Raw genomic sequence first — 26,792 nt, forward strand, 5'->3', positions numbered from 1 at the left:
TTAGCAAAGCTGGGTTTAATTGGTTGTGTGTTAAATGGGAGGGTAGGTAGTAATTTCACATATCGGGCATACCCTCAAATAGAAATGTTGGTATATATAGATGCTGAGCTAAATATACTATTTTAAATGGGAGGGTAGGTAGTAATTTCACATATCGGGCATTACCCTCAAATAGAAATGTTGGTATATGTATATAGATTCTGAGCTAAATACTGTTTTAAATGGGAGGGTAGCTTAGTAATTTCAGATATCGGGCATACCCTCAAATAGAAATGTTGGTATATGTTGTAACACGGGTGTTTTGAAAGGGGGTAAAATAAATGATTGAAAAGCTCCGGCTTGTCTAAAATGGAAACAGCCATGTTAACAAAATAAAATTAAATCAAAATAAAATAAAATAAACTAAATGGAAACCTTGCTGTCGGAAAGCTAGGAGGAGAAACAATTAAACAAATTTAAGTCTAACAAACTTTATTAACCTAAAGTTATAGTGTAAAAGCTCAGTGGTATAGCTGGGTCGCTTCACAGGTTCATGTTATAAGGTTTACACCAATTAATTAATTACTAAAGACTAAATTTCGAAATACCTAAGTTTTATGCACCAGAACTTTCAAAACTTTAAATTAAAATAACTATTGCTCTAAATCACATTTTAAATTTGTAGCCGAGCGCAGACGCAATTTAAAAATTAAAGATGCATCGGACCGACCTCAAAAACTGCTACCGGACCTGGAGCGGCGGGGAGTGACCTCGCCTATCCCCGGGAAGCTGACTGCTAACCTGGTTGGAGCCGGCCAGTGCAGATGACGTGGGACAGATCCCACAGCATCATTTTAAAACTTCAAATTCGAAACATCTTGAAACTTCTATAAACATCAAAAGCTTCTAGAAACATCCCGGCTCCTGCAAAGCGAGAAAAGGATATATTAGCCGATGCCCTTTATGGCCGCTAGAGAAAAAATGAAACAATTGGAAATTTAGCTCACCGCACTGGAAGCTGTTAGGACTTCTGGCGGAGCGCTCCCTTCCCTCGAGCAGGAGTCACCTCTGTAAAGAACCAAAACCTGATTAAGAACAAACCCACAACGTTTCACGCCATTGTGGAATTGATCACAACTAAATTCCATTTATACTTACTCAGTGGAACACACCGAAGGACTCGAACTGCTTCCACCATCTTGACCACCATGTGGAATGTGTGGTCTTATCACAAAATAGGGCTCATGCGAGCGTGCGTCCCCGGAGGGGTCCACACATCAAAAGTGCATGTCACCTCAGAATGACCACCTCATATGTTGAGAACAAAAGGCCATAAACAAAAGTAGGGTGCCAATCCCTGAAGACACAAATCCTTCGAAAATTCTGAACTGATTATTTAGACAAATTCACTCCTGAGCCTAAGAAATATATTTTTATCATTAAATCTAATAAGGTTTCATTTCAGAGCCACTTTGTAAGTCTGTAATTTATATGTTTTGTTTTACATCAAACTTATTTTCTACTTATCTATAAAAATCATACCTAAATCATACAAAGTTTTCCTGGAGTGACAACATAAATATCTCAAGTTTTAATTATTTTTACTCATATGACAACCCCGACAACAGATAAGCATCAAAAGGTGCATCTGAATGCAACAGATTATGCAAAGAAGTGCAATCAATCGAGTTAGTTTGGGATATTGTTAAAATCGTTGAAATAAGAAAAGGAATTCAACCCAAAATTATTAATTTAAAATCTAAGAAAATGTATACGTTACAATGTATATAGATGCTGAGCTAAATACTGTTTTAAATGGGAGGGTAGCTTAGTAATTTCAGATATCGGGCATACCCTCAAATAGAAATGTTGGTATATGTATATAGATGCTGAGCTAAATACTGTTTTAAATGGGAGGGTAGCTTAGTAATTTCAGATATCGGGCATACCCTCAAATAGAAATGTTGGTATATGTATATAGATGCTGAGCTAAATACTGTTTTAAATGGGAGGGTAGCTTAGTAATTTCAGATATCAGGTATGCCCTCGGATAGAAATTGTAGGTCTATGCCTACATACAATAGAAAGGTGAACATTTAACGACTACGCGCGCGATATTGTTATGTCTTTTAATTGAAAAACCGGTCAAGTGCAAGTCGGCCTCGAGTTCCAAGGGTTCCGTACATTACTCAATTTTTAACAATGGATTTTTTTATTTGAAACGCGAGTGAATTGCCTTTAAATAACCCGTAGGAGTCTGATCAAAAACTAAGTAATTAGTCCGACTCACGCTTGACTACATATTTCTAATAGGTTTTCCTGACATCTATGGGTAAAGATCTATTTTATGTAATCTTTTCCAAATTTTAGACCCAGTAGTTTCGGAGATAAAGGGGAATGGTAATTTTTTGCCTATTTTCTTAAATTACTTCTAAACTATTTATTCTAAAATTATAAATATATATATATATATATATTTAAGATTCTTACATTGAGCTCTTTCATTTGATATGTAACACGATATAGTATTTTTTTTTTTTTAATTTTCCCATTTACCCCCCGATGTGGCCCCCATGTTTAAAATTAATTTGTTTACGTTACATGTCCGTCTTTGGGTCACAAACATACATATGTGTACCAAATTTTAACTTAATTGGTCCAGTAGTTTCGGAGAAAATAGGCTGTGACAGACGGACAGACAGACAGACAGACAGACGCACGAGTGATCCTATAAGGGTTCCATTTTTTCCTTTTGAGGTACGGAACCCTAAAAAGCTTTTTAAAAATCGTCTATGATTCATAATTGTTACATACATAGGTAGGCATTTGCCGTGACTTATTTTTCAAAAGGGTTTTTCAATAAAAAGACGTCAAGATTGTTTACCTTTTTTCTAATGCTAAATAACAACGAAATATCCAATAAGTAGTCGTTTTTAAGAAAACTAAATTGTATGCTTTTTTCCAAAATTTGCTACTGAATAAAAACCTGGAAATTGTAAAATCAAGATTCGGGTCAAACATAAAACTTTTACGTCTTTCCTGTAGACATACACAAGAGTTAAGGGCTATATAAAGGTTAATTTTCTTATAATCATTACTTACATGCCCACAAGCTGTTAACTATTGCCCACAGGAGAGAAAACTAGTGTGTTCGCGCGAACTGTACATTTTTCTCTCCTGTGGGCAATAGTTGTGTTATTGAACGATCGATCGACTGTGTTTAATAGAAACAGACAATTGCGGCCCTAAAAAGGGCCATTCATGTCAACAATTGCAAATAATCAACTTCAAATATAGATTTCATACATTAACTAAAATTAATAACTCTGGCTGTTTGAGTTGTTCTTGTAGTTGCGTAGTGCTTTCTCGCCCTCCAGCAATGCGTGCTTTCCCAGCTCGCCAGGAATGAGTAGTTTTGTGGCCGTTCTTATTTCGTTCTCGCTTAAAGTAGTCTTCTTTCCATGCGCTATTAATCTCCCAGCTTCACACGCGATCTGTTCTAAAATATCATTGACGAAATTGTTCATGATTAAGATGCTTTTTCTAGAGATTCCAACGTTAATTTCTGTACACGATTTTAAAACTTTGAAGAGGTATATTGAGAAGCTGTCGTAGTTCTTTCTTGCCATCTTCTTCTCCTTCTTTTTCGGGATTATACCGCCTCCTGGCTCCATGGACTTGAGAGCTTTCTTCGGAACTTTGACGGGCGCCATTTTGTTTTTATATTTATAATTTGCAATCTACTATTACGACAAGTGTAAGATTCGGAATGAATTCGCGTATTAAGCTGTCGGCAGCAAATGACCGGGTTTTATAGGACTACGGAGAAATTCGTGGGCCAATCACGAAAGAGAACGGCTTCTTGAAATCATTGAATGATTTGATGGGTAGAATAAAAATATGCCGTTTTAAACTACCCCACAGTCTTAACATGTTATTTTATGCTGTATGTTAATTTAGTATGTGCATATATTATCGTTTTATATTCCCATTTCAGTATTAAGTAATTTAAAAATTATAGTTTTAAATCTTTATCTATTACTACAAAGCAAGCCTACTAAAGTTAGGCATATGAACAGCAGTAGGGTGTAGGTAGTAGTACACATAAGTACAGTAGATACTTAGTATAACATTTGTTTCTTAAAGCGTTGGTGAAAAATATATTCTCCAATAAAAAAAACCGGGCAAGTTCGAGTCGGACTCGCGCATGAAGGGTTCCGTACCATAATGCAAAAAAACAAAACAAAAAAAAGCAAAAAAAACGGTCACCCATCCAAGTACTGACCACTCCCGACGTTGCTTAACTTTGGTCAAAAATCACGTTTGTTGTATGGGAGCCCCATTTAAATCTTTATTTTATTCTGTTTTTAGTATTTGTTGTTATAGCGGCAACAGAAATACATCATCTGTGAAAATTTCAACTGTCTAGCTATCACGGTTCGTGAGATACAGCCTGGTGACAGACTGACGGACAGACAGCGAAGTCTCAGTAATAGGGTCCCGTTTTACCCTTTGGGTACGGAACCCTAAAAACACTCTTATTAAATAGGTACAGTCGACTAATTCGATTCCTATAGAACCTTGTTGCTTTGACTACTAGAGATACATGGTATATGTACATACCTAGATACCTACTCAATAAGCACTGTCGTGGAAGATTACAAATTGATTCAATACGTTTGAAACCGGTGGTAGCCATAGGTACTGTCACCTGCAATAATATGTTATCACAGAATAAATAATAGTACTAGGTACAGAAGACTCACTCTCTAACAAAACGCGTCTGTTACGATCAGGACAGATATGGCCGCTAGGTGGCGACAGCGCCACGCGCTGCTTATGACTTTCCCCAAAATTGGGGCGGAACGGATGTACTTTTAGCTACCTGTAGCAAAGCGACGAAATCGCGGAGTGAGCCACGCCTGATGTTATCCAGAGGCCGTGAGTTCAAGTCTCGCCAAAGACAGTAATTTTTCCACTTTTAAATTTATACATCTAGCATCGTTTGCAGACGTGGTTTCTGCTTGTTAAAACATAAAATAATGTGTTACTCTTCGAAGGCCCCAAAAATATGTGACACGCTCTTATGGATCAAATAAGAAATAAGATGTGTCAGATATTTTTGCTGCCTTCGTTGTGTAACATATAATTGCAGGTATCTACAGATACCTGCGTACAGTCACCTGCAATAATATGTTACTCTACGAAGGCCGCAAATAAATCTGACACGATCTTATTTGTAGAGCCATAAGAGCGTGTCACATATTTTTGCGGCCTTCGAAGAGTAACATATTATTGCTGGTGACTGTACAAACTTATCTATGAGAGGTGTCAAACCGTCTAGCTAGAATGTGACGTCATTAACGTAAAAGTGCATATAACGTACATACACAAAACGACTCATCTTACCACCCCATCCTTGTCTGTTACGCCCTTTTAACTTTAGCACCGAGGTGTATGAACTATGAATGGATTTCGGGGATGGTGCGCACGGCGCACGCGCCAGTAACGGTCGCGAGCAGCTGCGCGCGCAGCTGCGGGCAGGGGTCCCGCACTGATGGCAAGGGATTGAAAGTAGAAAATCCAATGGCTGCATGGCCGTGTGGCATAATTAACTACAACTAATATTGCAAGTTGAAGTCCTTTTCTTAAACTTTTTGCAGTCACGGACCATTTTCAAAATTCTCACGGACCCCTGTACATCTACACGATGGGCCAACGACGGCCACTCCAAGGGACGCATTTATAGGGAGTAAGTAATATTGCTATCTCATTCTACCGTATGGTTGCGTCCCTCGGAGTGGCCGGCGCTGGCCCATCGTGTAGAGGAGCTATAAGGTAAAGAATTACATTTAGGTGTCGTCAAGTTTAGGTACTATAAGATTAAGATAAACTACAAGATAATTATAAGTATAAGACTATAAGATTTCCTAATTTTAAGTATGTTCACTTAACATAATACACATAAACCCTGATAAACATGCTACGGACCCCTAAGGGATCCGGGACGTGGACTACACTTTTAGAAACCCTCCTTTTTATTGGTACCTATTTACACTCCGCACATCGTTGTATTGCTTCACAAATTGACATATAATCTCGTTCTGCCTTCTACATATTGTCTATGATATTGACATACGTGTTTTAGAAACCTAGTGTCTATCCTATATGTCTAATTTATCTTATGCATACTTCTAGTTAATTAAAGCCAATTTCCTTTGGTATTTCGTTTCTATGTATCACAAATCTATCGATGTAGGTATTCCCTCACCGAAGATCAACTGGGTATATGTGTCGCTTAACTTCAAACTCGGGTAAATCCATTGGACCCTCTCAGCAAATATCTACCCTATTACGTTTTCTTAATACCAAAATCGCATAATCTGACAGATGGATTTACCCGAGTTTGAAGTTAAGCGACTCATATGTCAAATAAAATTTAGTGCATAACTTTTGAGACACAAAACCAGCAGTGGGACACTTAACCAGGCTAAAAAAAAACTTTTAAGAAATCCTTTCAACATTCAATTAATTTAATGAATTCCGGTTTGCAAGACGCACTTGTTGACATCTTCTGGCAGTTAATTGCTACTTTGGTGGGTTAGAAGGCAAGGGTATGCAAAATTCGCTGCGTCCGGAAATTTCATCGAAATCCAAACTGCCGTTTACGTGTGCAGGAGGAACAAACCAAACATCGATATGTATTATCATATAAACTTTCACCACAGAATAAATAATAGTACTAAGTACAGAACACTCACTCTCTAACAAAACGCGTCTGTTACGATCAGCACAGATATGGCCGCTAGGTGGCGACAGCGCCACGCGCGGCTTATGGCAAACCCCAAAATTGGGGCCGAACGGATGTACTTTTAGCTACCTGTAGCAAAGCGACGAAATCGCGGAGTGAGACCCGCCTGCTTTCACGTTAATTTGCTTTATTAAATGGTTAATACAACAAGGTTGTCGATCGCTGTCCCGCATGCGCGGGCGCCTGGATTATCGATCGTCTCCTGTTTCACAAAGGACCGATATCGCGACCTTGGCCGTAGCCCGAATGACATAATAATATTGACCACCATGTTTAAATTTAGCCATGATTGACCACAAAAGTTTAATTTATATTATTTTATATAAAATAATAAAAAATAATAATAATTTAGCCTATATACGTCCCACTGCTGGGCACAGGCCTTCTCTCAAGAGAGGGTTTTGGGCTATAGACCCACGCTGGCCCAATGCGGGTTGGGAACTTCACATAGGTACCTACCTACACCTTTGAATTTCTTCGTGGATGTATTATTGTATATTTTATTTTATTTGTATGTACATGTTTTTAAGTTAAGGGACTAGTTCGCGTTTGTACTAATGACGAATGTTATTTTTCCTGTTTTGTTTTGTTTTTTGTACAATAAAGTGTTTTACTTACTTACATATTTTTATTTAATTGTCTTTCCTTATCTGTATCTTTTACTGAGGTGTGCTAATAAAGAGTACTTATTCTATCTAGGTATCTATAAATTTATATTACTAATATAAATAGGGACTTCACACTGGTAAGTCTTAATAAATTATATACTTTTTTTTTATTTAGACCACAATGGTTTTTTTTTATACCTGAACCTTCCTCAAGAACTCTCTATTGATACTATTTATAGGTGAAAACCGCATGAAAATTCGTTCAGTAGTTTTCGAGTTTACCGCGAGCATACAGACAGACAGACAGACGCGGCGGGAGACTCTGTTTTATAATAATGTAAGTTATTTAAAAGTCTTAGAATCCATATCGTCAATAGCACAGATATTAAAAACAATCTCACATAACCTGCTTTGCAATTTAACTAAGAAAGTAATAACCAAATGGTCACCCTTGGTTAGCCACCCCATAAAACTTGCAATTTTATTACTCGCCTAAAATCCCTTTACATTTTACAACTTTGTCATACCAACTTGACAGTATCACATCAGCTAAACAACTGAAACCAGTAACAGCGACAAGGTACTAAAATGGTCAGGGATATTATTACTGACCGTACTGACCTCTGCCCTAGTGTGAGTGAGAAAGAAGACGAGTGAGAGAGAAAGATAGATGCATCTGCGCGGCAGGTGAGGATGTCCATGGCCGGTTGTTTTTGTGTTCCATATGACTGGACTGGACTGGAGCGCTGGTGGCCTAGCGGTAAGAGCGTGCGACTTGCAATCCGGAGGTCGCAGGTTCAAACCCCGGCTCGTACCAATGAGTTTTTCGGAACTTATGTACGAAATATCATTTGATATTTACCAGTCGCTTTTCGGTGAAGGAAAACATCGTGAGGAAACCTGCATACATCTGCGAAGAAATTCAAAGGTGTATGTGAAGTCCCCAATCCGCATTGGGCTAGCGTGGGGACTATAGCCCGAGCCCTCTCGCGCTCGAGAGGAGGCCTGTGCCCAGCAGTGGGACGTATATAGGCTGAGATGATGATGATGATGACTGGACACCGCCAAAAACTTGTAAATATAAACCTACTCGAACTTAATTTATGATATGTCAATTAATAGATTTAGAAACAATATGGATTAGATGTGTCAGTGTCAAAAGTGACGTATTTGTTTGAAGAAACGTCACATTTGACACTGACATATCTAATCCATATCGTTTCAAGATCTATTAGCTGACGTATCTTAAAGTTCGAATAGGGCCGCAAGCTTCTGCACATAGTGTGGAAGTGTCACCATGAACGTCAAATTGAAACGTTTAAGCGGGCCACAGACCATCAGTTTTAACTGCACAGTTTTAACTGTTCAGTCAAACTGTTCAGTTAAAACGTACGTGTGTAGGCAAATCTTGAACTGTGCAGTTGAACTGACGATCTAATCGAAATTTCATTATATAAAGTTTTAACTGAACAGTTTGACTGAACAGTTAAAACTGTGCAGTTAAAACTGATGGTCTGTGGCCCAATGAGCCAAGTCTCCCGAGCTCCCCTATGTAGGTACTTATAGGTACCTGTTCTAGGTATTTAGAGGGATTTTTTAAATTATTTAGGTACAGTCAGTAGCAGTTGCTAAGCGGGCGAGGTGTTCAAAATGGTCTTGACGCTAGCTACTTTATTGTTAAGAGAATAAGAGCGTGTCAAATGTAATTTTGAACACCTTACCCGCTTAGCAACTTCTGCTGCTGACTGTACATACCTATACAAACGACTTAACATAGGTACATACACCTATACCTATACTTTCGATTGCTAAGCTACTTCTCTTATCGAGGAGTCAAATAAAACCAGCAAAAAATAATATTACAGTTCGTTTTTTTAGCATTAGAAAGAAGGTAAGCGATCTTGACACGTCTTTTAATTGAAAAACGCGTTTTAAAAATCAGTAACTATTACTTATGAAAGCAGAAGAATATAAATAATCGTATTAGATTCATAATTGTTACATATTTGCCGTGACTTAATTTTAAAATGTGTTTTTCAATTAATAGACACATCAAGATTGTTTACCTTATTTCTAATGCTAAAAAACGAACTATACAAACCGTCGCTATTTTAAAAACCCTACTAAAGGATCCCTAAGGCATTCCCTCTGTGTTTCCGCTCACCGGTCTTATTCAATAATTGCACAACACACAGACAGACACAACGACACAATAACAACAGCTAACTATGCTAATACCAACCTTATGTGAGTTACACACGACTCAAAACCGAATGAACAAAACACTACTTACATCCTTTTGAAATCGGATACAAATATAACAGCATAACAAGTACAATATCAATTTAAAATCAATCTTAATGTTAAGGTAACAGGATTCGATTTGGTTTAACGGTAGTTTTATTTGAATTTCGAATAGCGCGTGCCATAAGGGTGCGCGTACGCGGCGACCCCAAGTTTTTTTGAAAAAGGAACAGTTGACGGTAATCCGTTGAACGAGACATACGTGTACATTATTAATAATTATAAAGTAATAATAATATAGTGAAGTAATAATATAGGCTAGAAAAAGTGTAATAAACAGAGATTAAGATAATACGTACTTATAGTGAATAATTTAAGAATTAAGTTTAAAAAGTGAAGTGAAAGTTGCGTTCTTAAAAAGTGATCGTTAAAATTTGAAAAAGTGAACGGGAAAGTCAAGTGCTTAGAGATCTTTTGAAATAAAATACTTACGTGAAGCATTGTGACTTTGGAATAATAATAACAGGAAGAGAGCACAATACCTTAACGGTCATGCTTTGAAGCACACCCCTTTCTAAGAAACCCAACGGAACCACGCACTCGGGGAAACCTTACGCTTATAACATGGATTCGCCTAAAATAGTATATAAATATTACTCAAACCCCGCCTTTTGCGGGCAGAGCGAAGCTTACACCAAATATGTCAAAAGTCCGGACAGAAGAATGTCCCCGCTGGGAGGAAATTCACCAAGAAAAGTCGAATACAGCAACAGGATACTTAGGACAGACATTTCTGATAATCCTCTAAGGATATCGCCAGCAGGCGCTATGAGAAACAGAGATGAGCCTCCAGAATTGCCGCCGAAACCACCGAAGTTCCAAAAACAGTTCCATAGGCAGTCTTCCTTGATGTGTAAGCCTACACGAACTCCTGTGAGATGTAGGACAAGAAGCGAAGACTTAGAAATGGCACAATTTAAAATACAGAAGACTAAATACGATAGAAACGCTGAAAGCGATGATGGTTTAGAAGACAGCCGTGTTAAACACAGATACGAAGTTATTAGAGACGATTTCGATGATCTAGCAGACTATTCTCCAACGAAAAAGAGGATAATAGAAGCGAATGCCAACGAAATAGAAGAATATAATGTCGACGCGCCAGATGAACACGAATTGAAAGAAATACCAACTGAAATCGTAAAAACTGTCAATGGAAAGACGCATAGATACGCAATTGTACCTTCAGACGATGATGAACCAGTTAAAAAACACAGTGTTACCATATCCAGCCCTGTAATGACGAAGAAGAATATAATAGCGACACAGAAACTACATGAACTGCTGTCAACGCCTAGGAAATTAAAGAGCTATGCCAGCCAACCGTCTGTAAGGATAACTCCTAATAAGGCTACAAGTCCTAATCGCTATACAGGCACTCCTCAAAAGATTATGCACAGTACACCGACTCATGGAGTTACACCGTCAAAATCTTGTGCTAACTTGACGTCGCCAAGAAATGCCACGTCTCCTATATCCCCTAAAGCGCAACAGAAGTTACATTACGGGACTCCAGAAGAGTTTGAAAGGCATGATGTGTTTGTGACTAGTTTTAGGGAGAAGAGTCGGGAACGAAGTTTTGATATGGACAGGAGAGAGATGAGTAGGGAGAGTAGGAGGGAGTATGAAAGAAGAAGTCCGAAGAAGGAGAAGAAAAGTACAGCGGTTATTGTGCCCAGGTGAGTACCTAAAGAACTAAATTAGATTACTTCTGTTTCGTGTATTAAATAGTAGGTAGATCAAGATCTCGTCTAAATATTTCTACTACTTGTTGATACCACAGGGTCTGTGATTGACACATATGTGGGTGTACTTTCGTTTCGGCCAAATACATTTCGCCAAATTTCACTTCCCAACAAACTTATCGCAATAGTTTCATTTCCCAAAGGAACCTTTAGCAAAGTTACACTTCGCATATAATTTATTTGGTCAAATTATCATTTGGCATGATTTTACTTTGTCAAATGTTATTAGGACAAAAACTTATTTAGCAAACGTTTTTTATTGTCTAATATTATATTCCAAAAAGATGTTTGGTCAAAATTGTCACTTCGCAAATTTGACAAAAATTTGTACTTTTTGTTATGTTAATATAGGTACGTTAAATTCTACGTAATTTGGGTGGTTGGGTTAGGTTTAAACTGCGATCCTCACAAACCGGAACCGCTATCAGAAAAGTGGGTTAGGTTAGGTTAGAACTGTGACCCTCACAAAATCGAAATGCTATTAGAAAAGTGGGTAGGTTAGGTTAGAACTGCGATCCTTACGGAAACGAAATACTATGTACTAGAAAAAGGTCATCGAAGTGGAATAATTAATTTAATAGAATAACGAGATGTAAAAAATTTGCTTGACATTTTTAACTAAAATGTGGTTTAAATATTGGTGGTTTTTTACTATTTTTGGGTTATAATGATTACTTTGGTGTTATTTGCTTTAATAGAATAGCAAGATGTAACAAATTTGGTTGTAATTTTACATTAAAATGGAGTTTTAATTTTAGTGATCATTTACTACATATTTTTGGCAGTAAGAATGTTTTTTTTTTTTACGTTACATTTTACTATGTATATGTAATGATCAGTTAAATACTAGACAAATAAAATTCGCAAACTCCACTGCAGCCTCCACTTTATTGGTATGTAAATTGTATGCCATGCAATATTTTGGGACATATAAGTTATGCTTAATGATACATTTGACTAAATAATATTTGGTAAAATGAAACTTGTCCAAGTAATTATTTGCTAAACAATAACTTGGCAAAAAAGACTATTGCTAACTGAAAATTTGCGATAAGTTGTTTTGCCAAACATTTTTTTGGGAAATGATAATTTGGGAAACATAGTTTGGGATGTGATACTTTGGGAAACGATTTTGGCCCATTCGTTAGTAAACCACATATGTGACATTATCTATGAAAAGGGACCTTATTGTCGATGGTGCTTACGCCATTATTAACAATGCTCTGATATAAATACAATGCCGCGCGACGCTGTGCGGCGTAAGCGCCATCGACAATAAGGTCCCTTTTCATAGATAATGCCCCATATTACCTACTTATATACACTGTACAATGACTCAGTGACCAAAAAATGGATCTTTTAGCCTCTAACACAAGAGCTACTCTACCCTATTCTGCGTCACTTCTCGCCAGTTGAGTACACCTACCACTGGGGTTGGACAGGTCTTTTAGGGCTTCATTTCACCGGTATACAAGAAAATAATGTCTAAACTTTTAGATAGATAGATAGATAGATAAATCATTTATTTGACAGCTGCAATGACACACAATATAATTTTAAACACATCATAACAGAAAGAAAAAACAATAATTATTACACTAACAAAGAAAATTGAGTTACAAAGAAAATAGCATAGAAATGAGTAGGTACAAAAGTAAAATTTTATAAAAGTAGGTAGGTACAAACTGTGTGCGTTGCAGCAGGACAAAAGGGTCACGGCTCAGTGGTACGCTTCGCTCTTTCGAGCAAAGCACTGATTTTCTGCCGGAACCCAGGTCACAACAAATATTATATTTATGTAGAAGTATTTACGTACGTCGGAAACAATCGTACAGTGTAAGTGTGATATGTGCATGTCGTGTGATAATTTTTAATAAAATAGTTAGTAGGTAAAATCGACCCGTGTGTACTGTGTAAGTCTCCCAGTTGTGTGACATCAGCCTCACCATGTTATATCCTAAAATCTGCAACCAAATAGCCGAATGGAATCCCAGCGGTTTGTTTTTCAAGGAGAAGTTTTTTAAAGTGGTTTTTAAATGTTTTTTTGGATTTAAGTTGTCTTAAAGGCGGAGGGATATCATTCCAGCATTTGGTCGCGAGATAACGGAAACAACCGGTAAAGGCAATCGTCCTATGAGGGCCGTTGTGAGTGTCACTCACTTTTAAACCGTTTCAGGGTAGCAGCACCACCATCAGTGTACTCCGAAGAGACATACAAGTCCTTCAACAGCACGAAAACCATGAGTGCTGCCGCCGCGTCACTCACTATAGCGGCTTTGATGCTCACTCTGAGCGGTGGACTCACTACTGGACTTAGCTTTTATATGATGTATACGGTAAGAATCAACCAACAGTACCAACACACACATAGAGACAATCCATATAAAAACCATGAGCGCTGCCGCCGCGTCACTCACTATAGCGGCTTTGATGCTCACTCTGAGCGGTGGACTCACTACTGGACTTAGCTTCTATATGATGTATACGGTAAGGATCAACAAACACACACATAGAGACAATATCAATCTATATGAAAACCATAAGCTCTGCCGCCGCGTCACTCACTATAGCGGCTTTGATGCTCACTCTCAGCGGTGGACTCACTACTGGACTTAGCTTCTATATGATGTATACGGTAAGGATCAACAAACACACATAGAGACAATCCATATGAAAACCATGAGTGCTGCCGCCGCGTCACTCACTATAGCGGCTTTGATGCTCACTCTCAGCGGTGGACTCACTACTGGACTTAGCTTTTATATGATGTATACGGTAAGAATCAACCAACAGTACCAACACACACATAGAGACAATCTATATGAAAACCATGAGTGCTGCCACCGCGTCACTCACTATAGCGGCTTAGATGCTCACTCTCAGCGGTGGACTCACTACTGGACTTAGCTTCTATATGATGTATACGGTAAGGATCAACAAACACACATAGAGACAATCCATATGAAAACCATGAGTGCTGCCGCCGCGTCACTCACTATAGCGGCTTTGATGCTCACTCTGAGTGGTGGACTCACTACTGGACTTAGCTTCTATATGATGTATACGGTAAGGATCAACAAACACACATAGAGACAATCCATATGAAAACCATGAGTGCTGCCGCCGCGTCACTCACTATAGCGGCTTTGATGCTCACTCTGAGTGGTGGACTCACTACTGGACTTAGCTTCTATATGATGTATACGGTAAGGATCAACAAATACACATAGAGACAATCCATATGAAAACCATGAGTGCTGCCGCCGCGTCACTCACTATAGCGGCTTTGATGCTCACTCTGAGTGGTGGACTCACTACTGGACTTAGCTTCTATATGATGTATACGGTAAGGATCAACAAACACACATAGAGACAATCCATATGAAAACCATGAGTGCTGCCGCCGCGTCACTCACTATAGCGGCTTTGATGCTCACTCTGAGCGGTGGACTCACTACTGGACTTAGCTTCTATATGATGTATACGGTAAGGATCAACAAACACACACATAGAGACAATATCAATCTATATGAAAACCATGAGTGCTGCCGCCGCGTCACTCACTATAGCGGCTTTGATGCTCACTCTCAGCGGTGGACTCACTACTGGACTTAGCTTTTATATGATGTATACGGTAAGGATCAACAAACACACACATAGAGACAATATCAATCTATATGAAAACCATGAGTGCTGCCGCCGCGTCACTCACTATAGCGGCTTTGATGCTCACTCTGAGCGGTGGACTCACTACTGGACTTAGCTTTTATATGATGTATACGGTAAGGATCAACAAACACACATAGAGACAATCCATATGAAAACCATGAGTGCTGCCGCCGCGTCACTCACTATAGCGGCTTTGATGCTCACTCTCAGCGGTGGACTCACTACTGGACTTAGCTTTTATATGATGTATACGGTAAGAATCAACCAACAGTACCAACACACACATAGAGACAATCCATATAAAAACCATGAGCGCTGCCGCCGTGTCACTCACTATAGCGGCATTGATGCTCACTCTGAGCGGTGGACTCACTACTGGACTTAGCTTTTATATGATGTATACGGTAAGGATCAACAAACACACACATAGAGACAATATCAATCTATATGAAAACCATGAGTGCTGCCGCCGCGTCACTCACTATAGCGGCTTTGATGCTCACTCTCAGCGGTGGACTCACTACTGGACTTAGCTTTTATATGATGTATACGGTAAGAATCAACCAACAGTACCAACACACACATAGAGACAATCCATATAAAAACCATGAGCGCTGCCGCCGCGTCACTCACTATAGCGGCTTTGATGCTCACTCTGAGCGGTGGACTCACTACTGGACTTAGCTTTTATATGATGTATACGGTAAGGATCAACAAACACTCACATAGAGACAATATCAATCTATATGAAAACCATGAGTGCTGCCGCCGCGTCACTCACTATAGCGGCTTTGATGCTCACTCTGAGTGGTGGACTCACTACTGGACTTAGCTTTTATATGATGTATACGGTAAGGATCAACAAACACTCACATAGAGACAATATCAATCTATATGAAAACCATGAGTGCTGCCGCCGCGTCACTCACTATAGCGGCTTTGATGCTCACTCTCAGCGGTGGACTCACTACTGGACTTAGCTTTTATATGATGTATACGGTAAGGATCAACAAACACACATAGAGACAATCCATATGAAAACCATGAGTGCTGCCGCCGCGTCACTCACTATAGCGGCTTTGATGCTCACTCTGAGCGGTGGACTCACTACTGGACTTAGCTTTTATATGATGTATACGGTAAGAATCAACCAACAGTACCAACACACACATAGAGACAATCCATATAAAAACCATGAGCGCTGCCGCCGCGTCACTCACTATAGCGGCATTGATGCTCACTCTGAGCGGTGGACTCACTACTGGACTTAGCTTCTATATGATGTATATAGGTACGGTAAGAATCAAATAAAACTTAACTAGGTAGGGACTGTTTAAAATGCATGAGTGTTGCGATCGTTTTAAGGATGACTCACGTTAGAACGGCCCGGGACCGGGCCGGGACATCAGACACTTCGTTTTCTATAGAAACCATCACGTGACCATCGGTCGCCTGTTATAGAAAATGTTGTCGGTTGCCTCGTTCTACATCATCAGTCTAGCATCAGTCATCATTTTGCAATCCCCAATTGATATTTCTGTAACTGATTAAAAAAAATAGTTTTATTCTTAATTTTTTACTGTTGTGTAACATTGAGTAGAGTAATTCGCCAGTAAATGGCCAGTTTTAATAACTGGCCGCCCTAAACTCATTAAGTTTTTGGCAAAAACTTCATTTTTGGTTCAAGCTTTTATCGCTGGCTGTACTTATTACGACAGACAAGTAATACTCATCACTCAGACAACGGACAGGTGAAACTAAAAAAAAAAAATTAAAAAATATATACAAAGCTTGTAGAATGAATTCTATTCACATATAAACAGAATTCATTTTAGTATAAGGTTTCAATAACTGGCTAGCTTTCAATACTGGCCACCTTATAACAATATGAATTCTATTTATAGGTGCATAGAATTCATTTTTAGTTTAGGGCGGCCAGTTACTGCCGAATTTAATTAGATTAATTTGGTTAATTGTTGTTTGCAGCTTGGCCGACGGTACTATCTGGACTTCGGAGTGCTCGCGGGCTTCACCTGCTTTCTGCTGGGGCTCCTAGGGCTGCGCTCGCGTCGCCACCAGCTGCTGCCGAACAGGAACTACATCTCAGGTGGGTTGGCATCAGTATCGCCTTTGCCATAAGGGCACACGGAACCCGTGCCCAGGGCGCCCATCGTCAGGGGGCTCTGGTTGGCATCATCATAATGTACTTAGTGATAGAAGGTATTGCCCAAACACACGAAAAAAGTTAACATCATGGGTAGGTATTATAAAGATTACTATACTATAAACTAGCACTTCCAATAGCATTCTCGGCTCTATAAAGGGTTCTATTCTTGGCGTTCAAAAGTTACAGATGTAAGTATACTGCAAAACGTAACTCAAGACCAAAAATAGTAATAGTAGAAGAGCCGGCCGCAAATTTTCTAACCGACTTGATACCACGATGAAATACACAATGGGAAACCATAAAAGTGATGCTAAGTCCGAATTCGATAGTCTGCCACGGCGGAACTTGCCGAAAGTACGAAAAAGAAGGCCACTTCCGGTGCGAAAAAAGGGGGCTGATTTAACCCATCTGATACCGAAATAATAATGATGGCAGCAGTTAGAAATTTACATGTAGACACATAAAAGCGAAGTCTGCCAGTATTTTTTTAGCCGGAAGTGCTTGGCAGACGCTCTCAAAGGTGGCCAACGGGACCCCTAATTTAACCCATCTGATACCACCATGAAACCAATTCCAGTCGGTAGGTATGAACCCTCATGTCAGGAATATATAAGTCTGCCAAGGCTATTCCTGCCGAAACACCTTGGCAGACGAGATTATGTAAGCAAGGTCGGCATCGGTTACCCTACACTAACCCATCTGATACCACCATGAAACCAATTCCAGTCGGTAGGTATGAACCCTCATTTCAGGAATATATAAGTCTGCCAAGGCTTTTCCTGCCGTAACACCATGGCAGACGAGATTATGTAAGCAAGGTCGGCATCGGTTACCCTACACTAACCCATCTGATACCACCATGAAACCAATTCCAGTCGGTGGGTATGAACCCCCATTTTAGAAATATATAAGTCTGCCAAGGTTTTTCCTGCCGAAACACCTTGGCAGACGAGATTATAAGCAAGATGACCATCGGTTACCGTACACTAACCCATCTGATACCGCCATGAAACCAATTCCAGTCGGTAGGTATGAACCCTCATTTCAGGAATATATAAGTCTGCCAAGGCTTTTCCTGCCGTAACACCATGGCAGACGAGATTATGTAAGCAAGGTCGGCATCGGTTACCCTACACTAACCCATCTGATACCACCATGAAACCAATTCCAGTCGGTGGGTATGAACCCCCATTTTAGAAATATATAAGTCTGCCAAGATTTTTCCTGCCGAAACACCTTGGCAGACGAGATTATAAGCAAGATGACCATCGGTTACCGTACACTAACCCATCTGATACCGCCATGAAACCAATTCTAGTCAGTAGGTATGAACCCTCATTTCAGGAATTTATAAGTCTGCCAAGGCCTTTCCTGCCGAAACACCTTGACAGACGAGATTATGTAAGCAGCATCCGCATCCGAGGGATCCGTATTTTAGAATTATACAGATTACGGACATTATTAATAGCTGTAGGCTTATTTATTACTTTATGCTTATACATATTTGTATATTATTATGTTATTAATAAAATATATTTATAATTTATTAAACCTAAACTTAATACATTGGGAATTCATTACCTGCTTACGGCAGTAGTAGGGATTAGTGGGTGAGTTCTGGCTCACTGAGCCAGGCCAACAGTCCCTCCCCCTTTTTTCCCATGTTGAGGCCCTGCAACCTTGCCTTGAACCCAAACTAATGTCATTGTAGCTCGAATCTAACCTAATCTATTTTTATCGCTTTTAAAATATTTCAATTATCTACTTTTGCAAAGTTAAATGTTGTAATCTCTATTTCGCAAAATGGAATTTTAATGTGACTTTAATGTATGTGCAGTCTACTTAGTAATTGGGTTTAAAGATATTAAAACACACATTTTATTTCCTATCCTAAGTATCCTATCCTAAGTTTATTCAAATAATATTCTGAACATATATAGTAACATCATTACTTATTCTGTGTACAGTGGAGAAAACAAATGAAATCATGCAATTTGATTTTGCTATTTTTAAATAAAGAGTAACCAAACAGTATTTTCCACAGTTGTTGGTAATGATACCATCTCTTACAATTTCTCTTCATGAACATTTTATCACGTTCGCGGACGCGGATTGCATAGCATCCGTTTTTGTACTCCTCCTGGTGACGCGCCTGCTATTGCATCCGTTATTCTTTTTAAATTTTTTCGTTGAAATGCTTATCAATCCGCTTAACCACAGTATAATATTATTCATCAACTTTTCCTCTACCAGTCACCAGAGTCAAATAATGCGTACTGCCATATTACATAGTTTTATCGAAGTTAAAAATTATCCTGTGACGTCTCCAAATTGGCCCCCCTTTCTGTGACGCGGATGCTATAGCATTCGTCTTTGTATGGCAGCTCCCTTAGTAGCCCGGCAGGTGCGTCTGGGAGTGGACACATGTAATTTGGGTCAATTTCGTGCGCGATAGCGATTTTGACGTATTTTTATAAAATCGTAATTAATGTTTTTCTTACAATTTCTTTAAGTTTTTCATTGTGTTTTAATAAACAAACGTGTTTACTTGCTGTTAATTATACTACAGTAAAATTTTGATAACGATTAATGTGTAAAAGTGAGGCATGAATGTGTATACCTATTATTGAAATAATTACGTTACTAGTCATAGTTTTGGTCATATAATTGTGAATTATAGCCTGTTGGCGCTCGATGATCACCTCCCACAAGGTAAGCACCTTATGACACGCATTTGTGGTATCATTCTGTGTATATTTCATGCCTTGTATTTGGTGCAGATGCATCCGAAAAAGAATATAAAGTTGGGTGAATCATCGCTTGGCAGGAAAAGTGGTGGACGCTTTACGTCCAGAACTTAACGCGGCGGTGCGTTACAGGGAACTGAAAAAGTGTAATGCGGTACATATTGACACTTTTGAGAAGTAGTGTTGGCGTAAAATGCTGCGTATACCTTTTACAGCTAGAAGAACAAACCTCTCATTTTAAGAGAGCTCAACATTGCAACTCGGCTCTCTACAACATGCTATGAGACCCATGACTGGGCCTTTAGATTAGAGCCGGTCTCCAACGCATAATTTGTAGGTAGTATCACATAATTTGAGGTCGAATGAACAGCGAACGTGCTTGGCATGGGGCATGTATGAGATGGACTCAATATTACAATGATAAGCAAAGAGGGAACAAAACAGAAGAAGAAAATTGTTTGAAGAGGTCAGCAAATGAGTCTTTAGAGCAAAAATCGCGCGCTTAGGAAGTCAGAAGTCTCAGCCATCAAGTCCATCGAGCACGATGTATGAATGCTATAACATGCGATGTCATATAAAATCCCATCTTGATTACGTCATGTGACAGACATGCTTATGCATCCGAATTGTATAGCATTTGTTGTCACATAGCGTATAAAAAATATACTTCATATTGACGCGGATTGCATAGCATTCGCCTTGCATAGCATTACGCGTCATATACAAACCTAAAAGATATATTTGTAGTGACAGGAATGCTGTAACAGTCCCAATATTTCCATACAAAATTTAGGTGTCCAACTGGTGTGACTGAGCGTCCGCGAATGTGTTATGATACCTAACCTTCCAGTTTTCGCCCGAATTAATCAAAAAATTCACCAACACCATTTACACCAACCAAATAGAAAACGGGTCCGTGTCCGAATTCGCGATCTCGAGTCCGGGTCCGCGTCCGGGTCCAGGTTCAGGTAGAAGTCGAATTCAAAATCTTGCTTGTTTTGCCAGTGGGGTAACTTGCTTAACAATCAATTAGAAAAAGACAAGTCGTCGAGGAGTTCCGTTCTGATCACAATCAGCAATACCACTTCATCAAATGCCACTGTTCTTAATGTAAATCCTTGTTTGCCTGATGAAAATACAAAAGTCACTATACAATGCCATTCAGATCTGTAGAGTTCCCTCGATTCCTTATGTATCCCATCATTAGAACTTGAGCTTGACGAAAATGTGACTTAAAAACCTAACGTGCTTAACAAACATAACGAAGAGGACAAATCCCCAAACATGAGCTATGCGTTGTTGAAGAGTTCCATTCTGATCATCATCAGCAGTTTCACTTCATCAAATGTCACAATTTTGAATGTAAAAGCTTGGTTTGTTTATAAAAACACCAGTATCACTATATGTTAGGGTGGTCCAAAAAACATTTTTTTTCCTAAGGGGTGTTAAGGATTGTAGTCTTAAAATAATTTCGCCTGGCAACATTATCGTTCAAACTTTAAAAAAAAATATATACTACCTTCCCCTTCTCGTATCGCAAATGTAACATGTCGGGCGCATCTCGCTGCGCTAGTTATTATTTTCGAATATTATCGTCTCGGTTCATCTAAAAGATTCAATTTCGTCTGTAAACTGTGTGTACTCATTGTGGAAGGCTAATCAGTTGAAGAAGCACTGCTCCTGCTCCGTTTCGGTGTCCACGCTGGTCCAGGTAACTCGGATTCGAGGTAAGTCTAGACGAGCCGAAGGTCTGAGAAGCCTGCGCCAGCCTCCACCGAGAGCTGCACCGTCATCTACAGCTCAGCAAGGTGAGTGCTTTTACCAATTGACCTAGCCTGTCCTAAGTTCCACGGTATATCGTTTCGTATCTCGTCTCGTATTTCGTTTGAATACAGTCCACATAATTTTTAAATATCGAAGTAAAATAATCCCCTTAACATTTTTTGGTCCCACGATCCGGATAACTTGTAAGGTGACCGTGGTTATTTTCGCTTTAAATATCAATTTTCGTCAATAAATTGTTCATTGTAAAATCATAAAAACATTGGAGGGTAAGATTGAAACACTTGGCTTGGGCGTTTTTCCGTTAGTTAAACTATCGAGCGTTTAGTTCATAGACTAAAATTGTGTGTCGAATTAATTACGTTTCTGAACGCAACTTTTAGCTGTCATTTTTGACAAGTGTCAATTGAAAATCATAACATAACCTATCATATCAGTGTTATCGAATCAAATAGTTTTGTTGTTGTTTTAGTGATTCAATATACATATTTTTACAAAATAAACATGACACTTGGTGGGGATTCGTCCGAAAGTTTCGACAAGAGCCGTGTAGGTCGGGATTATGCGTTCGTGCGGATGGAGTATATAAAGAGTTCCGATCTGCAAGGTTATTGTTTACAAGATGTAATTAAACTTGAAAGTGAATTTCATGCCTTTCAAATTGAATTGCTTTCGGCGATTCCAGCTGGTGATAGGTCAAGTGAATTAGAAATATCATCACAGTTCGAACAAATGGTAAAATCCATAAAAATACGTTTAGCAGAAATAAAACCTGAAGTGTTAAATAAAAGTGACAGTTGCGGTTCAAGTTCGAGTGTTAAATTACCTAAAATTAATATAGTTCCTTTCGATTCGAAAATTGAGAATTGGGTGTCGTTCATCCAGATCTTTGACTCGCTGATTCACAGTAAAAATATCCCGGCAGTAGAAAAACTGCACTATTTGTTGTCGAGTGTTACCGGCCATGCTTTCGACTTAATTAAAAATTACCCATTATGTGATGAAAATTATTTAATGGCCTATAACACACTAAAATTACATTTTGAGAAAAAAAGGGTGATTGCCAGTATATTTTATGAAAAAATATTAAACTGTGAGGCGGCGAAGTCCAAGACTGCATCGGAATTAGTTAGAGTTTGTCGAACCTTTAAGGAAAACTTAGAAATTTTATCAAAGTATCAATTGCCTGACAGGAACTTTATGTTATTCCATGCACTTTGGTCAAAATTAGATGTTAGTAGTAAGGAAGCTTTTGAGTTGCAACTTGAATCAAACACAGAAATTCCCAGTTATGAGGAATTAATTTCGTTTATTGAAAAGCGGAGCCAGGCATTAGAGAACAGCGTTGGTAAGTCGTTAACATTATCTAGTAAACCAGTGTATAGTAAGCCAGTGTCGAATAAGGCTAAGCCTGCTCTCCTTGTGCCGCCAGTGAGCAACTGTGCTATGTGTTCCGCACCGGGACACAAATTGGATAACTGTACTAAATTTTTGGAACTGCAGCCATTGGAAAGGTTTGCTCAGGTTAAGGAGAGGAGACTTTGCATACTTTGTTGTAGGCCATCACACTCGGTTAAAAATTGTAAATCAGCGGTGACTTGTGGCATCTGCAAGCGCAGACACCACACATTATTGCATTTCGAAAAGGATAAGGAGTTGGAACCAACAGCTCCACCGACCCAAGTGGCATTGGCTGTGCATAATGCAAATGCACCAAGTTTGTTCTCGACAGCTATCGTGCTGATAAAAAATAAATTTAATAATTTTGTACCAATTCGAATATTGATGGATAATGCTTCGGCTTGTAACTTTGTAACATTGAAGTGCGCTCAAAAACTTGGAATACCAATTAGAAATAATTCACCAACGGTGAACGGTGTTGGTCTGTCATCGACTGACACTTTTGGAATTGTCGATTGTGAGATAGTTCCTTCGAATGGGGACTCCTCATGCAAATTTTCGTTTGAAGCGTTCGTGCTTCCCAAGATCTGCCATGATATGCCACCAGAACCACTGAATGTGTCTTCTTGGAGGCATCTGAAGGATTTAGATCTTGCTGATCCGTCTTTCCACAAATCTGGACCAATAGACATGTTGGTTAACGTCAACCTTTTCGCTGCTGCACTACAATCTGGCGTTGTCAAGGGCAACGCAGATGAGCCCATAGCTGTCCGCACTGTTTTCGGCTGGTTGGTAATGGGTGAGTGCCCTATAAACGTTAACACTTCTCGTTCTCGTTGTCATAAAGGTTCAGAAGGTGATACTCAGAGGTGCTATCTCGTGTCGAGTCTATCATTAGACAATAATATCAAGCGCTTCTGGGAACTGGAAAGTGTAGATCCTCCCAAAAATATCGTTTTGTCGAAATCAGAAATGTCGTGTGAAAACCAAATGGAAACTTCATATTGTCGCACTCCCGAGGGTAGGATGGTCGTACCATTAACTTATGTCGACCCTCAGGATAAACCCAGGTTTTCAAATTCTCGTGAGATAGCTCTCAAGCGTCTCTTAAATTTAGAGAGGAAATTCAAATTGAATCCTCAGTTTCGGACAGATTATGTCAATTTCATGGATGACTACCTTAGTTGTGGTCACATGGTGGAAGTTGATCCTCCCTTGTCGTTTGAAGGTCAACTTCACAATGTCGAAAACGTCCATGATTTATCGTTATCGTTAAAAATTCTCGGTTTGTCGTGGCTTCCCAAGGAAGATACTTTCACATTCAAGACCTCCTTGAATGATTGTCGTTGTACGAAGCGATCGATCCTCTCGGACATTGCTCGTATTTTTGATCCTCTGGGTCTATTATCGCCTGTCGTGTTTTTCGCAAAATATTTAATTCAACTTCTATGGGTTTCTGGTGTCGATTGGGACAGCGAGGTTCCTATCGCTATCGCTCAAGAATGGCGTAAATTCAAATCGCAATTGGCGGAAATGAGCTCGTTGTCCATTCCCCGTAGAATGGTTGTATCTTTCGTATCGTTACAGCTTCACGGGTACTGTGATGCCTCGGAGAAGGGTTACTGTGCTGTCATTTACTGTCGTGTCGTTCAAAATGACGGATCCGTTGTCGTGCGTCTTTGTTGCGCTAAAACGAAGGTGGCCCTACTTCGTAAATGTTCTATCCCGAGATGTGAGCTGTTAGCTGCTGTCTTGTTGTCGGATTTCATTGTCTCGTTTACAGAAGCTCTAAAAGATTTTTACACTTTTGATGATATCCACGCTTGGTCAGATTCTACTGTCGCGCTGACTTGGATTCGTTCGTGTCCATCAAAGTGGAAAACTTTTGTGGCTAATAGGGTTGCGCACATACAAGAGAACGTCCCCCCTGAAAATTGGCACCACGTTTCTGGTTCGGATAATCCAGCGGATTGCGGCTCCCGCGGTTTGTTACCTGCTGATTTAATCCAGAATACGCTATGGTGGGCGGGGCCTACTTGGCTGTCTAATCCACAAGAATCTTGGCCGCAATCTGAGATCCTTTCAGATCAAGCCGCTTCGAACGAGCAAAAAATCTATAGTTTGTTCACAGACTCTAATATATCGTTGATTGACAACATCTTAAGCAGATTCTCGTCTTTACAACGCATATTGCGTATTTTCGCTTATTGTTTTCGGTTCATGCATAACTTGCAAAAATCATTGTCGAAAATCACAGATCCGAACCTGTCGTCTGAAGAAATTACGAAAGTTCTTCACTTTCTCGTGAAACATGTCCAGGAGCGAGCTTTCGCTTCAGAATTGCGGTGCTTGTTGACAGATAAGTCACCCCACTCTCTATCGAAGCCCATGCGGAAATTGGCGCCGTTTGTGGATGAGCGTGGAATGCTAAGGGTGGGCGGTCGCCTTTCTAAAGGAGACCTGTCGTTCGATGTGAAACATCCACTATTATTGCCTCGTGATCACAGGTTGACTACGTTGATCATTGAGGATTACCATCACCGGTTTATGCACCCTGGATTGCAAACATTGCAAAATTTATTAGCCCAAGAATTCTGGGTTCTATCGGCAAGAAGGGCTATAAACTCGGTTATTTCATCTTGTATGAAGTGCGTTCGCGCTCGGCCTAAAGTGGCATCTCCTCCAATAATGGGCAACTTACCATCGTTTCGAATTAATCAAATTAAACCATTTTCGTCAGCGGCAGTAGATTACGCTGGTCCCTTTGATACTTGTTTGGCCCGGGGCCGTGGTCTACGCACATTTAAATCGTATATTTGCGTTTTCGTATGCACTGCCACCAAAGCAGTACATCTTGAGCTGGCCTCAGAGCTCACCACAGAGGCATATCTCGCAGCTCTGCGCCGTTTCATTTCGCGCCGCGGTCGGTGCTCTAGGCTGATCTCGGATCAGGGTAGAAACTTTATTGGCGCATCCAATATGCTCCAAGAATTCATGGCCAAGGCTTCACGTGCAGAACAAATAAATTTCGTTTTTAACCCGCCCGGCAGCCCACATTTCTCGGGGTTAGCCGAGGCTGGTGTAAAGTCAGTAAAGACACATCTCGCTCGCGTCGTGAGCTCTCAGCGCCTTACATTTGAGGAATTCTATACCATTTTGACCCAAATTGAGGCGATGCTGAACTCACGGCCTTTGTCCCCTGTCAGCTCGGACCCAAACGACCTGTCAGTTTTGACCCCCGGACATTTCCTTACTTTGGAGCCGCTCACCATATTGCCTGAAAGCAACATGGTAGATGCGAAATTAGGTCCACTTCAGAGATGGAAATTATTACAAAAGATCCATCAAGATTTCTGGCGCAAGTGGCACCTCGAATATTTGCACACATTGCAGCAACGCCACAAATGGTTCGATGGTCAGAAAAACATTGTCGTCGGGACGCTCGTGCTCATTGTCAATGAGCAATGTAGCCCCATGAAGTGGAAAATTGGCCGGGTGGTACAACTCCATCCAGGAAGTGACGGGATTTGTCGAGTTGTCACAGTTCGCACAGAATCGGGCGAACTTAAACGTCCGATA

At 39.7% G+C, this 26,792-nt stretch overlaps 3 protein-coding genes across 3 annotated transcripts in view; 1 reads left to right on the forward strand and 2 right to left on the reverse strand.

The window, feature by feature from the left end:
* The window catches only part of LOC134677163 (neuropeptide SIFamide-like), a 162,999-nt gene that overhangs the window by 104,566 nt on the left and 31,641 nt on the right, over window positions 1–26,792 (reverse strand). The window lies entirely within an intron of this gene.
* On the reverse strand, window positions 3,217–3,701 carry LOC134676863 (histone H2B-like). Its single transcript, XM_063535245.1, has one exon. The coding sequence runs from the start codon at window positions 3,690–3,692 to the stop codon at window positions 3,297–3,299; it is 396 nt and encodes a 131-aa protein (XP_063391315.1). The 5' UTR covers window positions 3,693–3,701; the 3' UTR covers window positions 3,217–3,296.
* The window catches only part of LOC134676723 (uncharacterized), a 31,085-nt gene continuing 14,458 nt past the window's right edge, over window positions 10,166–26,792 (forward strand). The window contains exons 1-3 of the mRNA XM_063535109.1: window positions 10,166–11,381; window positions 13,624–13,783; window positions 17,103–17,223. Coding sequence (XP_063391179.1) covers window positions 10,267–11,381; window positions 13,624–13,783; window positions 17,103–17,223 — 1,396 coding nt within the window. The 5' untranslated portion in view covers window positions 10,166–10,266. The remainder of the gene's footprint in view (window positions 11,382–13,623; window positions 13,784–17,102; window positions 17,224–26,792) is intronic.

The sequence above is a fragment of the Cydia fagiglandana genome, chromosome 25 (genome assembly GCF_963556715.1).
Source record: "Cydia fagiglandana chromosome 25, ilCydFagi1.1, whole genome shotgun sequence".
NCBI lineage: Eukaryota > Metazoa > Arthropoda > Insecta > Lepidoptera > Tortricidae > Cydia > Cydia fagiglandana.

Bases quoted from the DNA above. Each gene is read 5' to 3' on its own strand.
- LOC134676863 (XM_063535245.1), bottom strand. From the start codon at position 3,692: ATGGCGCCCGTCAAAGTTCCGAAGAAAGCTCTCAAGTCCATGGAGCCA.